General features: G+C 28.4%; 1 protein-coding gene across 2 annotated transcripts in view; it reads left to right on the top strand.

The window, feature by feature from the left end:
- Cad87A (cadherin 87A) overlaps positions 1-15,704 on the top strand; it is a 74,222-nt gene extending 58,518 nt beyond the window's left edge. For both annotated transcript variants that reach the window (XM_076462049.1, XM_076462048.1), the window contains exons 37-45: positions 328-414; positions 940-1,072; positions 4,099-4,223; positions 4,618-4,646; positions 5,700-5,736; positions 7,437-7,460; positions 8,680-8,704; positions 9,176-9,457; positions 13,278-15,704. In XM_076462049.1, coding sequence (XP_076318164.1) covers positions 328-414; positions 940-1,072; positions 4,099-4,223; positions 4,618-4,646; positions 5,700-5,736; positions 7,437-7,460; positions 8,680-8,704; positions 9,176-9,457; positions 13,278-13,472 — 937 coding nt within the window. In that variant the 3' untranslated portion in view covers positions 13,473-15,704. The remainder of the gene's footprint in view (positions 1-327; positions 415-939; positions 1,073-4,098; positions 4,224-4,617; positions 4,647-5,699; positions 5,737-7,436; positions 7,461-8,679; positions 8,705-9,175; positions 9,458-13,277) is intronic.
- Positions 15,705-15,951: the final 247 nt, after the last annotated feature.

The raw sequence follows: 15,951 nt of genomic DNA on the forward strand, positions 1-15,951 counted from the left end.
ATAACTGTAATTTGTACAGTTGTATTTGGTTTCCTTAATTCTGTAATGTATTGATTTAGTTCATAGTAATTATAATCTCTTAGTTTTAATGATTTTAATTCATAATATTATGATACAATTGATTTATTTAATAGTGTAGGTTCTTGTAATCTTATGATTCTATTACTTTAGTTCATGGTACTGGTGCCCCTATAATACTTAGTATATTAAATACTTAACATTATATTATAATTAAAGATTAAATTAAATAACGTATTTAGAACTTGTATTCATTATAAGACTGATATATTGAAGTTTTTAATCATATATATTTTCCTATTTTGCTAGAATTCTTTCCAATGCAACAGGTGGTTTTGTTGTAATAGATGATATAAGATACCATGTGAATGCTGACAACAATTTAGTACAAAAATGGTGAGCATGATACTTTTTTGTATTTTGAAATATGTTACATTGTTTAATTAAAACTAGGACCCTTCTTTTGGATAAAAGTGGCTGAAAGTATCCAAGATATGTGTTTGTCTACTTTTCCAATATGTGATCAAAGTGCAGGCCACCTATAAGTGCCCACTGACATATGATTGATCCTACTTCAATATGAACACTAACATGGACTTGGATTCACTAAATATGATGTAATCTAGTTCAAAATTAAAAGTAACCTTGACTTGTACTAACCACATGTGGAGTAACCTAGTTTAAAACCAACACTAACTTCAACTTGTAAATACAACATATTATGTAACTACTTTAAAATGTACATAAATATAGGCTTGTACTCACTACATGTGGTACATTCTAGATTATTTTCTACAAAATATTTATTCAGAAGAGATATAGTAAGTATTGGCTTCAAGTGTATAGATATGTGTAAAGAAAACTAATTGAACACACTAATTTCCTTTTTACTCAAGAAGAGTTAAATATTTTTTTCTGTAGGACTGATCTTTATATTCATGTTGCAAATGAAGATGGCAAGATGATCTCTATTCCTGAGGTTATAGAAGCTGTTGATACCAATGCTAGGTTGTTTGAAGCACAGTCCAAAAGTTTACAAATTCATAAAGTAGTTGTAAGTAGAAATGATAATTGTTTTTTGTATTTTTAAAAGTATGTTGTTGTAAATGCATAGATTTATGTACGAAAAAAAAAACTTTGTAAAATCAGTGAAAACATGTTTTAACTTTTCATTAACCAGTATGGCAATAGGTTATGAAATGTTATTGATGAATAGACAAATTTAAATGGATATGTTTGGTTATATTATATAGATATGTACTTATATTACTACTATTTACAACCAAGTTTTTTAACCTATTTTTCTTAAAATATACATCAGTAAATAAATATGGCAAACAATTATATCTTCTAGTTACAATGACCTTTGTACTCATTTTCTGTATAGTGTAGGTTGCTAAGCCTTTTCATATTTTACACATGGTGGGTGTAAAGTGAAATAATTTTCTTTTTAGGTTTTATATATACATTTGAAATAATCAAAAAACTGGAAATAATTACAACTATACCATAGAATGCCACTGTACTTTATCAAGCTTTGTAACTAAGTTGTATTTTGTTTAAATGAAGTGTGATATTTCAAGCAAACTATAGACACAACCTACCTGTTTGAGAAAACTAGATGTTTTCCTAGCACTTCAAAATGGCTGAGAAAGTAATTGGTTGGACATTCTGAACATTTTATTGGCCATTTAAAGGGGCCATTTCCAAAAATGTAAAGAGGTGAGAGGAGCCACTTTGTTTGATTCAGTATATAAGCCATATCTCAACAAATAGTAAAGGTGGAAGGTTCTTATTTTATATTGTAGCTTGTCAATATTGGTTATTTGAGTTCCTAATTCATATGAAACTACATACTTTGTATTTGGACACCACAAACATATAATTTGACCTAATGCTCCATTGAACATACCAAGTGACACACAAAAACTAATGTTTAAGCGTTTGTTTGTTTTTAATATTTACTTTTTATATTAAGAATTTAAATAATGTATAATACTAAAATATGAATTATATTCTACAGCTTGATACAAAACTTATTGATATAAATGTATAAAACAGTACTTCAGTAAAATGCAAGGCTTTTGAATGCAAGTCAGCAAATGAGGTGAAATGGTCTTTGACTTGTGCCTCATCAGATAGGGTTAATGTAATCTACAAACTTTACTAACTATGCATTTATCAGTATCATTAATGTAAATAAGAAAATGGTCAACTCCATTAGCAGCAAGGATCCAATTTGACTGGACTCCATTAGTAAAAACTTTATCTACAGATTTGCAATGCTAGAAACCAGGTTTTGATGTCCATAGTGGGCAGAGCATGGTTAACCCATTGTGCAGCTTTGTGCATAATTTCAAACAAACTAGTAAAAACCTGCAACCTGCTGCTTTCTTTTATTTAACCATCCAACAGTCCAATTTACTATTCTTTCACCCTACCCCCAATATTTTGTGTGGAACTTTATCAAAAGATATTTCAAATTCTAAGTGTGCCTACTTCATACACTCTTCATCACCAAGAAAACATCTAACATTCTAAAAATAATGTTATCAGATTACTAAGAAAAAATTTTCTACTAGTGAGCCCATTTTGTTTCCTTTATTGTATCATATTTTACCAGCTATATACACACACACACACACACACACACACACACACACACACACACATCTTATTTCTTTTGTCTCTCTTTATGATTCTTACCACTTATGCTTTATTTTTAATCTCTTAGTCTTTCTTTTTACCACAAATAGATGAATAACCACATTATTTAAATCCATCCCAGTGTTTCACATAGGGCTAAGAAATTTTTGACATCCCATTTTTTAAACATCAGAATCGGATGCTTAGAAGTTCGGGTGTTTCAGTCTCCAACAAAAACTTAACTAAGAGCCAAGTCCTCATTTTAACGTTTTACTTACCTTTAACATTCTTTAAAAAATCTTTGCTTTAAGTTTGGTATTATTAATCAACTAGTTTTTCATAATTCCATTTGGTCTTAATTTATTTTTTCTATTTAAACCCTAGTTTCCTGTAGTTCTATACATCTTTCATCCAAGGAGTGAAATTCTCATAAATAATAAAGGGGGTGGAGAGTACTTAGCTGAGAAAAATCGATCTAATTTTGAGAAAACAAATCTACGTGTAAAGATAAACAACATAGAAACTCTAAGTACAGGTTCTAGTGCTGCCTTAGAAAATAAGTTCCATTTCTCAGTACCGACAGAATTTCAACCCTGTTCCATCCCGTATGTCAGCTTACATCTCATAAGCTCGTGCAATTTATCCTTAATCATTTTTCTTTGTGGTTTTAGTAAGTTTGACTTGTTTTCTGTTATTCTTTTCTTATGAACATGGTTATTTTAATTGAAAAACTTTTTTTTTTTTCAAATTTCCTTCTTCACTAACAAAATAAGTCTTGTCTCATGGCCTCAGAAATGGATTTCTGAAAATTAGGAATAAAGATTTAATTTCTCATTCTTCTCAAGAAGTACTAATGTAATTACTCAAGTTGTATAATGTTCATGATAACAAACTCACTTTTAGAGGCCCAACAATGTAATTTAAACACTAAATATAATATTACCACCAAAAGCTGTTTCAAAAACTTTTATGTACAATACAGTTCATTTCTACTTTCCTCACTATGTAACAAAACAAACCTTATTGTGCAATAATCTTTGTTCCCTTAATATTTCACCACTTCAACTATTACAGACTTAGTTAGTAAAGATGATTTCTTAGTACTTCGGAACTGCCCCTTCTTTAATAAGATATTATGCACTTACAGAGTGACCAGTTACTTTGAAGAGTATTTGCTCCATTAGTAAGATAAATGAATTTTTAGTGTCAACTGAGTATATAGGAGTAATATGTATATTAATTGTGTTATTATATAATTTATAAAGTAATAAAATACAAACTGTTGATTACTGATTTTGTAATGATGAAACTATAATATGTGAAATATTTAGCTAATTAAGATATTATAGAAATGTAGGTTGTTATTTATAATAATGTACCTAATAAAATAATTAGGAAACACAGAAATAATTTGTTTTTTTATTCATCATTTAGCCAGCCTATGTTGGAATTGAAGAGGAACAGTTTGATCTGTCCTTAGCTGTTCTGATCGCCTTGTTGGTTGTTCTGTTCGTAGGAATTATCACAGTGATTGTATGTTGTATGTGTCTCAAGTCCTGGTGAGTCAATTGTTAAATTAGATCATTTGGTTAAAGTTGTAACATTTGAGACTTTGCAAAGTTTCCAAAATTGGCAATTTGATTAAGTTTTGCACTAACATAAGTAGTGCAAATGTCAAGAAAATATGTTTTAATTAATAATGCTATTGTGTTTTAAGAGTAGACTTCTGTTTTCACTTTATTACAAGAAAGCCTTCTTGAGACTTGTGTACTGTGAAAGATATTTTAACACCATAGTTGTGAAATGGAAATAACTGATATAAAAGCACTGTCTTTAGTTAATAAAGCTATCAAATATGCATCTTTTCAAGAAGATATCTAGCAAACATTACTATCTAACTTCTTGTATCTAATTTTCATTCAGAGTTTTTCTAAACTTTTCATCTTGTTTTAGGTATGCTGTGAAAATCAAAGAAGCTTTAAGTAAGTTATTTATCAGATAATTAAAGAGGAATTAGTTTCTTTATATAATTTATCAGCTAAATAAACAAAACAAGCTAAATTCATACATATTTTTGTCTTGCAGTGTTAAAAACTTAGAAGTTAAACTTTTCATTCATTGTAAAAGTAATTTTCCAAATTAATGTTTTTAATATTAAAATGTAGAGAATGTAACTTTACAGGGTAAGAAGATTGAAATGTGTAGTGTTTGTTTTTTTTTGTTTTTTTCAGTGTTTTATAACAGCTGAAAGAAATCAAATCATAGAGCATTTTTATGAGTTATTCTATATTTATTAACTTCATAAGCTGTGGAAAATTGAAGTTAAAATTTTATTAAGATGCTTTATTTCATTAAATGATATTTTAAAATAAATTATGATTGATTATATGTATAGTAGCATTATATTAAATGATAATTTTATGTATCACTAAGTGTTTATTGTACTCATTTAAAAAATCTTAGCAGTGTATTTTCATGAATGCTGTTCATATTGGTTAATCTAATACTTTGCTAGCTTTTGGTACTTAAACCTTAACTTTTAAAGCTATATAAAACAGGCTTAAAGTTCAACATATGTTTCTTGATGCTTAAAACATAGCATTTCAAACAAACTCTTTGCTTATCATCATCATTCAGCTAACTGGTACATTCTTGTATGGAATGGAAGGCTACATGAGGGACTAGTGGGAGACAGCATATAGATCTAAAAGTATTATTTTTTTACACACCTAATTTTGGCATCCAGGATACATAAAATATGAAAAATTTGTAAAAACCATTTGTGGTTTAATTTTAATCACAAGAAATAAACACTTATGTGACTACAAAATTGGATTTAGTAGTGTTTTTCTTTTCCATCAATAACTTCAAGGTAATGTTTTGTTTCTAGAACTGAAAACAAAATTGTTCTTTGATATAACATTGATGCTTAATTAATGATATGTTCATCAAATTAAGGTCCTTTTATTTCACATGATGAACCTCAAGAAAATTTTTTTCTGTAGTTACATAATATGAAAAATATTTTGTTTCAGTACATAATGATGAGATTCAAGAACCAGGAAACACCACGTAAGTACAATTTTTAAAACACACCATACAAAAATTGTTAAATTTTCATGTTAAAGGATTTCTAATGTTGTACATAATGTTACAACACTGGAATAGTTGTAACATAGTATGTAACAATCAGTGATGTCGAGAACCCCACTTGTTGAGAAATTTATATGCAAAACCAGCTCGTTTGGGTTGAGAAAATATTTTACATAGAAGAGCGAACAACGTTTGTGAACCTGACGATGACCAAAGAAGGTCGAAACGTTGTTTGCTCTTCTATGTAAAATATTTTCTCAACCCAAACGAGCCGTTTTTGCATATAAAAAAAAAAAAAAAAGTATGTAATAATGTTAAGTAGCTTCCGAAAGTACTAATGGAAACATCATGACAGAGTTCAAGAAGTTTTTCCTTTATTTGAATGAAAGCTTAGTTTTATCTTTTCCAACAACATGAGGTGAAGTTTTTAAGAAATACATTTATTTTTAAGAGAATAATCCACTAACTTAGAACAAGATTTGTATGCACGTCATATAATTGAACAATAATGTAATTAAAGCCACACAACAGGCATGCTGTTAAAACTACATAAATAAAACGTACAGTTAAATGTACATTATTAAACAACCTTCAGTTAAAATCTCATAGTTAACAGTCATACAACAAAATATACACTTTAATCATACATTTAAAAACAAAAAATCAAAGTTTTCGTGGAGTGAAAGTTTCATAATTAACTACTATGTAATCAAATGTGCAGAATTAAGTTAGTGATATATTCAAATCCACATAATTGAAATAGTTATCCACATATTAAAAACATACATTTAAAGCTACATAAAACAGGCTTAAAGTTGGTTTGTCCAAATATGGCCTTAATAGTCAGCATATCAGAGTGAGAATCTAGGGGCTTGAGTTTGAGATGTGGTAGAACTAAACACATTTCTCACTTGTAATTGTCTGTAATAAGAGTGACAGTCAGTCCCACTATTTATTTGAGGTGGCAGGTTCTGCCAGTTGACTACCATACCTATGATCCACAGTTGAAAGAATGGTCATTTGTATCTAAACCAAAGGAGTTGTTGAATTTGGTTGTTTAACCACTAGTATCCATATTTGTTGTTTAATGAACAAATATGTCTTTAGTTAAAGATAAATAAGTAAATATTTATGCATTTAAACTCTGTATAGTTAAAAGTCACTCGGTTAAAACCACATCATAAATTTATAGTTAAATCTTCACATTTAAAATATAATAGTCCTTTAGTTAGCTACATAACTAAAATAACTGTACAAGCAAAGCCATCTAATCTCATTAATACAGTTCATTGAAATTGTTTATTTAAAATAATCAGATTGTTAAATCCCCAAAATTAACAGTTTTAAAGTCAAATACATAAAATTGAAGTCATACACTTAGCCACATAATTAAAGCAATCACACATTCAGTCATATAATTAAAGATCATTCATACAACCAAAACTACATAATTAAAATTGTCATTGTTAAGGTTATGAAATTAAAACAATTAAAAATTAATTTCAAACATTTAAATATGCTGTAGTTGGAAGTATTAGTAAATTGTCTTAAAAGACTACTAAAAATTACTTCTCTGTTATTTGTTTTATTCAAATAATTTATTAATGTTCACATTTTTTAAGAGTTTATTGATATGAAAAAAAGCTAAATAATGTGTTATTGTTTTTTTTTCTGAATAGTGAGAACCCACTGTGGACTGAACAGTAAGTGTTAAACTGAATTTCCTTTGTTATCATCACATCACATGCTGTGTTCACGTTCAGGTCTAGCTACAGCATGCATGTTATTTGAAAGGTGTCTGTTTAGTATATACTAAATATTATCTACTAAATATACAAGAAATGAAGGCTTTGTCTTACTTTGTTTTTACATAAATTCCACTTTCATATGATATAATTGTTTAATTTTTGTAACACATGTTAAATGTTAATTTCAACTTGTGTTTATTGTGCAATTACTAAAGCTTTTGCCATGAAAGGCTATACAGGAATATCTGGAATAACCATTTCTTTTATTATGATTACTACTAGCATCTTCTTACTTTATTTTAACTTACAATATAGTGTCCAAAATAAAATGAAATGTATTTTTAGTTTATATTAGCTAAACTGGTTCTAGAGATTTATACCCCAATTATAAGGTTAAAGCAAAGAACAAAATTAGGCTTCTTATAGTGCATGTTATATTATGTGTTTTTTCATGTCTTTTATTCGCCATCATATCTCTTTAGTATCTTATATGGTATGTTTGTTGGACAAAACAAATGAATAAATTACTAGTGTCAGTGCAACATATTCTTCCATAAAACCCACATAAATGTAGATTCACTTTATTAATTAAAGAACAACCAAAATAATATCTTATTTTGTATTTCCCATTGTTTTAAAAATAAATATTGAATCTTTTATCCATGTTTTATATTTAATATCAATGTTGTCATATTTTCAGTTCAGTTATTCAGAAATTTTATTGTATAATTTGTATAGTAACTTAGTCAAATTTAATCATTGTTTATTCAGTAATTTTTAAGACAGAAAAAGTGTGCTAAAAATTATATTATTATTATTACTATTGTAATTTAGTCTATTACAAAAGTGCTAAAGTGTTGTTATTAGTATGTAATCTAATCTTTATTTCACAGGTATTTGTACAGTTTATTACAATGACTTCTATGTCAAAGCCTTTGTCCCATACATGTTAGAGTCAGTATTAAATAATGAATACAAATCTTCAACAAATTAGTAAAGTTAGCATTTTGAAATGTATCATAGATATAATTCTTTAAATTTAAATTCAATATTTCCATAAAAGTTCCAACTTTTAACTGAAATAGTGAAAATAAATCTGTAACAATAAACTGTGATTAATTGAAAACCACATTTCTTCAGCAAATAACATTATTATTTTTATTATATCTGACAGGAAACTAAAGCTTTATGAGGAACAGGTATGTAGAGCTCAGTAGCAGTTTTTATAGCTCACCTTTTAGGATTTTATGTCAGTATCATTGAGAATAGTCACAGATGAAGCATTATGAAAGTTGTTTTGTTATACACAGAATATTTCTATACAGATACCAAAAAACAGTATTTATTGGTGATTCATTAAATGTTAAACTATCGTGTACATTGTTGTTGTTTTTTAATGAGCTACGATTGTCAGTAGAAAGGTTTTCTTCCACTTAGAAGTACTGACATGTTCTACATATTAAGTTTCATAATGAGTATTTCCTAAAAAGATTTCTTTTTCATTAGTGTAAGTGCACAAATGTTTTTCTATACTTCTGTTATTTCAATAATCTTAAGAATTAACTGTTTTCTGTTTATCTCAATATAAACAGTATTTAGGTACAGTAATTTGAAAAGAACATTTTGAAAGTGTAAGGTAGCATGATGGATAGATTAATTGTTTTGTTTAGGAACTCAGCATGAGTGTTGCACCAGATCAGGAACATGTTATTGTTACTGAAGCTGCCATCAGCTTTGGAGATGACACTGCAAGTGCCATGTATGCAACACTAAGAAGAAGTAACGCAGGTAGTATCGGAAGTGTGAGCAACCGAGGAGGTGCAACATTAGATCGAAGCACCACAAATGAGTATGCCACACTCAACAATCATTCTAATGGTTCTGAACAACCAGTAAGTGACCAAAAAAGTGCCAGTAACACCTTAAGAAGACAAAGACAGCGAGAACCAGATGTGAGTGTGTTTTTAAGTTGCATTCTGGGGAGTTATTGAATAAAATGAAATATATAAAATGATTATAAACAAAAAAATTTTTATTTAAATATGCATTAGTCAAAATCAAATAGCACATAAAGCTAGTATAAGAAAAGTGCTTCTGGCAATAATTTAATGAAAGAAAGTTTTTAACAAATTTAATTATGTTATAACTGAAGTGTATTCATATTACAGAAAACAAAATGTTGTTATACCTGAGAGTAAATACATGGTTTCTACAGATTGGAGAAAAAGTCGGCGAAACTTACATTTTAAATTCCTGGCCCAGGAAATGTTACTGAATTTCATGCGAGTCAGTGATGCTTTTACGATACAAATGATTAAAAATAAATAAGTGTTGAAACCAAAAAGTTGCAGGAAAATAAGTTCTGGTACATTTATTATGTTAAAATATGCATAAACATTTGTTTATCTACATTCACCTATTTTGTTTTCCATCAGTTATAAAAGCAGCCATAATAATTACATAACCAAATAGCTGGTTACCATCTAAATGTTGCATTCGGGTTATGTTAAAAGGCTTCATTTGGGTTTCCTAAACCTATGTTACAGAGAATTGTTTACTACAGACTAAAACTAGAAGCTTTTAGCAAATTAGTATTTAGTGATAGGCTGTTTCCAATAAATGTTATTTTCCATATTGTAATGCATTGATAAAATAGTTCCCAGTTAAGTACACAAAATAGTCTGACATCTTTCAAATCTTTTCCATAAAATACATAAATGACATAATATATTCAAACACATATAGTTTACTTTTATTAAGGCCCACCAGTTCAAGGATAGTACAAACCTACACAGTTTTGGTGTTTTTTTTTATTTCATTTCCATATTGTATTTGTTTAATATTATAGTTATCAAAATTAACTAATAATAAGAAATAATCATTTATCAGTAATGTAGGTTTAATTCATTATAAAAACAAAATATAGATTGATAAATATTATCTATAGCATATGATGTCATTATACATAGTACATCTTGGGCAGTAATCATTACTAGACAATATCTGCAAGAGAATAGTAGAATTTCACCAGCTATAGTTAAGGAGAACTATTATAAAGCAAAATATGGATGTCAGTGTGTATTGGAAAGTTAAAGATAAATGATTTTTTTCCAAAACTTATTAAAAATATTGAAATGTAGAAAATTTCACAGATAATGGATAACAGTATAACACATAAAGGTTTTCAAGAATATGGTGCTGTTTGTCATTAATGAATTTTTGTAAATACAGTTGAACATTATACATTCTGTTTACCTAATAATCTATAATTTGATGCATTGGGTACCTGAGTAGTATATTAGGAAACATTTAATGGTTATCAAGCAATAAATAAGATGCAAAGAACACGAAAGAATAAAGACTGAAGATGCAAATGAGCATGAAATTTATACCTGTAGTTTTGTTGTGAAACTATGGGCTATCAGATTACAAAGTGCTCTTAAGATTAAGATATAATAATTAATTCTTTAGTGCTAGGCCTATTCCTTGTAGAAAAACAAAGGGTGATTGCAAGTGAAAACCATGTGTGCTTACAAAGGGTAACATTAAAGAAGATAAAAATACAAAATTTAGGTTGACATCAATGATGGGAGACTTAGAGGATTATATAAGGTCAAGAAAGTTGGTTAAATAAGGCATTAGAAAATTTTAAAAAATATATGAAAATAAAGTTGGCTGCAAATGTAAAAATTAATAGTAAGGATTTCTTTAAATACATTAAGGCTAAACACAGTCTTAGCTTGCAAGTAGGACCTTTTATGGATGATATAGAAAAGCTAATATCTGATGATTAAAGGATGACTAAGTTATTGAATCGCACCTTGTTTTCAAGTTTTGCTATTGGAGATTTAACTAACATTCCTCATCCTGAACAGTTACTACAAGAAAAGATAACTGAGAAAAAATCTCATTAATTTGGAACTTGTTTAAAAAATACAAATTTGAAGGCTGATAACTGGCTACATGAGCTGTTTAGTATCAGGTACTAGAAGATTGAAAGTTGGCTAATGGCTCCTTCAGTGAGTGTTACAAAAATTGTCTTAGCAATTATAGGCATATTAATCATACATCAGTGGTAGGAAAAGTTTTTTTTTTGAAAGTCTATTAAGAAATTTTTAAAGTAATTTAACAAAGTGTAAAATATTATTAATAGAATGGTTTCACTGGGGGAAAATCTTGCCTTTATAAATATGAATGTTAGAGGTATCCCACATTCTACAAAATTTAAAAACACCTAAAATGGAATAGAAAAAATGCATAATTTAAAAATAAGATTTTGCCACTGTTTATGTGGCATCATAATGCTGATAAAATTAAAATTTATGATGTTGCTGACTGAGGAGAATGCTCTTGCTTTACAAAAGGATTTTGATTGTTGGATGAATAAATTGCAGATGGCTGTTAATTATAATAAATGTAAGGTAATGAATATAAGATATCAGAATTTAAACTGTGAATTGTGATGGGAGCAACATTAACAGTGTTATGGAAGAAAATTATCTTAGTGTTCTGATTGATTAGTTTCTTAAGCTATATGAGTAATGTGCTAGTAGATAGTCCGATGTGGCTTTGCTATATGAAAACAGTTTGTAAGCACTCAGTTTTATTTTTCTTTGATTATAGAAAAAAAGATAAACTTGTGAGCTGTTTGTGGGCCATATTCAATTATATTTTGGAGTTCATTGTAGGCCATACATCGCATATTCCTATCTTAGACATATTACATCATTTAATGTCATTATTAAAAGTTGAAATATTATTATCACATTTGTTAACATCCATAGTATTGTTTGTACTAATAGCTTTTTCATTTTATTTAAAATTAAAAAGTGTGATCAGTGTGCACTGTCATTAAAAAAAATGAATGAGCTGTTTTTTGTTTTGTTTTTTTAAATGCTAATGTGATGAAGTATCATATTTGAGAATGGTGGGACTAATCATATTGGAACTTTGATAGATTAAATTTAAGTACACTTTGACTCTTAACATATAGTTTGTTTTGTCTTTTATTGAACAATACATGAATAATGTCTTGCAATTATATATTTTAGTATAAGTAATGATGTATTAGAAGCATAGATCAGATGATCAGAGAATAAAATAATTTGGTCAGAAAGGTTTAGGAAAAGTTTCATTCTGCCCATGGTATGGGAACCACTTACATACTACTCATTGTGGAATGTCTTTTTCTGTCATGCCTAAATATAAAATTTATTAAAACATATTTCTGAAGTTTAAAAGTTGGCTAGTTGTTACCATAATATGTTAACTCTAGAATCCCTGATGGGACCAACATTGGCCTTCTAAACCCATTTTTTAAAATGATTATACAACATATTAGTGTTGTATTAGGCAAAAACATGGAATTACTCATGTAATGCAACATGAAGCCCATTGGCAAAGAATTGTATGCAAGCAAACCAGTAATTTGGAGATTAAAAGATTGTAACTTATACCTTTTTCTTTCAGATCAGATAAGATTGATAGGCTAAGTTTAACTTCCAGAAATTATAAAAAAAAAATTGCATTGAAAATGAACAAGTTATTAATCTTCACCAAATGTCTCTAATTTAAAAATGCAGCTTTCTCAAGTAAACATGTTATTTCTGGTACAGAAATATTTTTGAAAGAACATTTAGTGGATATGTAGTTTTCATTGGTTTAGTGACTCTTATATGGATCTTTCACTTTAGTTCTTATTGTTTGACACTACTCAGTGCATTTCAGTTGTAGTGTTTAATATATTTGTTATATTCATTTCTTACCTGACAGCATCATGAATATCATGAACTCCAAACACCAGTGCCACCTGCTGTCATAAATGATACTTATGACACAAGTAATTTTCATCAAGGTAGCAGCAGTCCAGAGCCATCTTCCAGTTTACAAGAACCATCTGAAGTGAGACAGTCAAGTTTAACAATTGGCAAAGATGGTGAACCTGTTTTAATAGCAGAGTTATTGTGAAATTCTGAACAATTTAGTACTGTAATTCCCTCAAAATACTAACAACACTCAATGTTTAGGTGCGGGTTAAAATAGTGCTTCAATATGTCATTTAATCTGTAATTATTCTTTGTGATAATTCATAGAAAAACATTCATACACCAATCTACATTTACCCCTGGATTTCTGCAAAATACGACTTTTGTCCTATTACCAATGATTTTAATTATGTCATTCTGTGAAATGACATGTTGGTTATACAAATCTCTATCTTATATTGTGTAACTAAATGTCAGTTATCCTTTTTTAACTTCATTTTAAAATTAATAATGTAAAGAATGAAAAATAATTCAATGAAGTATTCAATATTATGTTTTATTGACACTCAATGAGTCATTTTTCTGATAGCTTTGTTAGGTCACTAGTTTAAATAAATATACTTGTGTTAAAACCATAAGATGCAAATGTCTCCTGGCATTAGAAGAGCTTCTTCAAAACTTTTACGTAGCACTCCAGCAATCTAGTATGCTATCAAATTTTGTACATATATTATCAGTAAGAATGTAATATATAGCAGTTCAGTTGAAGATTTGTCAGACCTGCAGGCTTATGATGCAAGTTGTATTCAGTTGTTATATGATATTGCTGTAATGGGTTTGAGAAATAAACTAATAAGTGAGTCGTTAATGGAGTTGCTCAGTGCATATCTGATCAAAGTAAATCGTTAGTGATAAATGAAATATAACTGTTTAGCAAGATAGTTTGAGCTTGAAGAATCTCTGAAATGTGATGGGAGTTTTATAACAAGACTGGTGTAACATGGAGTAATTACCTGTGTTTTTTAATAAGCTTCATTCAGTTGGAGTGATAACTGACAAAAACAGGTTGGAAATTGAAGTGATCACTGTAATAGGTTTTGTTTTTTAAGGAGGGTTGTTAAACTTGAATGATATTTAGCTTGATTCATCAAGTTTGTTGTGTTTTTATATTAACACTATATGTTTCCTTCATATTTCCTTTAATTTTTTTCATAAACAATTTCTGAATGTTCAGTTTGTATTTTATTCTAAATAGGAACCATTTTAAAATTGACGTAGAGCTGCATGAAATATCTTGTTAGTATGCATCGTGATATTTTATTACATCACTGTTTTCATTGATACACAATTACCAGAAAGACAGGTCGTTTTCAAAGAAATATATAATCAGTTTCATAACCAGGATAACCAAATATCTGTGTTGGTGTAATAAATTGAAAATTTATGATGTGTATGTAAGACTTTACATCATTAAATTAAGTGTCTTTTATAATGTCAAAAATCCTGATCAAACTGCCTATGACATTTATTATTAGACTCTTGAGTAATGAAATATACATCAGTGTTGTTATTTAATAGTTAATATACAAGTTTTACAAATATGTTAGGTTTTTATAGTATCATGAGAATGTATGCTAGAGTCTGTTTAATGTAAGTCAATGCAAGCATGATTTAGTTCACAAGTGGTATGTTATAGAAAGAAATCTCTATTAGCCTATAATTCTGAATACCATATAGTTTAATGGAGTTAAAGAACATATGGTGACCACATAATGGAAGTTAAGAACGTGTTAATTAATGGGTTTGTATGTATATGTGATAAAAATGGAATAAAGATATACTAACTGTTACTAAAGTAATTTTAGTCATACAACATTATGTAAGGGCATCTTAGAATATTTTCAGTACATTATTTCTGATTCATTATTTGTTCATGTTTTGGTCATTTAAATGCTATTTATAATTTTTTCTAATGTGAATTATGATGTTTTGTACATAAAGAACAAAACAAAAATCGAGGAATACGAGAAATAAAAAGTAACCAAATATCTCCTTTATAAATTAATACATTAAATGTTACTAGATAAATATTTAACTATGAATTATATTTTTCTGATAAGGTAACTTGCTCCAAGTTTTTGTCTCATGCTCTGATATTCAAATATATGATGGGTGTTCATTTCTGGAAATAAAGTGATGTTCTTAGGTTTTTTATTGTTATTGTAATTTGTCTTGACTTAGTGTTGGAGTACCAACAGTTTTTGTGTGACTGCTTTTGGGATGCCTTTGTATTTTAATATCAAATGTTCGGTAAAGACTAAAGGTCAGTTTTATATTATTGGATAAGGTAACATAAGTACGCGTACAACTTCTGTAATGTTAACCAGGCACGACTGGAAGATCAGCATAATAAATATATTGTTATGAGATTTTAGCTATTTAGACTAAACATTTGTGTTTTCGTGTTATACTCCGTAGTCTTTTTTAGAACGAAAAAAAGTATAATTTCTATTTATGTTCTCATTTGTTTATGGTGGTTACGAGGCCGGTAAAACTGACAGATCCCACATAGTTATGGTAGAGAAAATAACAGACAAAATGTAAAGTTTCTCTTAAACAATTGAAACGTATTTAGGAGGGTTTACAGATTACAACAAATAATATTCGAGATTTTTGTAATG

This window comes from Tachypleus tridentatus, chromosome 10 (genome assembly GCF_004210375.1).
Source record: "Tachypleus tridentatus isolate NWPU-2018 chromosome 10, ASM421037v1, whole genome shotgun sequence".
In the NCBI taxonomy this organism is placed as follows: domain Eukaryota; kingdom Metazoa; phylum Arthropoda; class Merostomata; order Xiphosura; family Limulidae; genus Tachypleus; species Tachypleus tridentatus.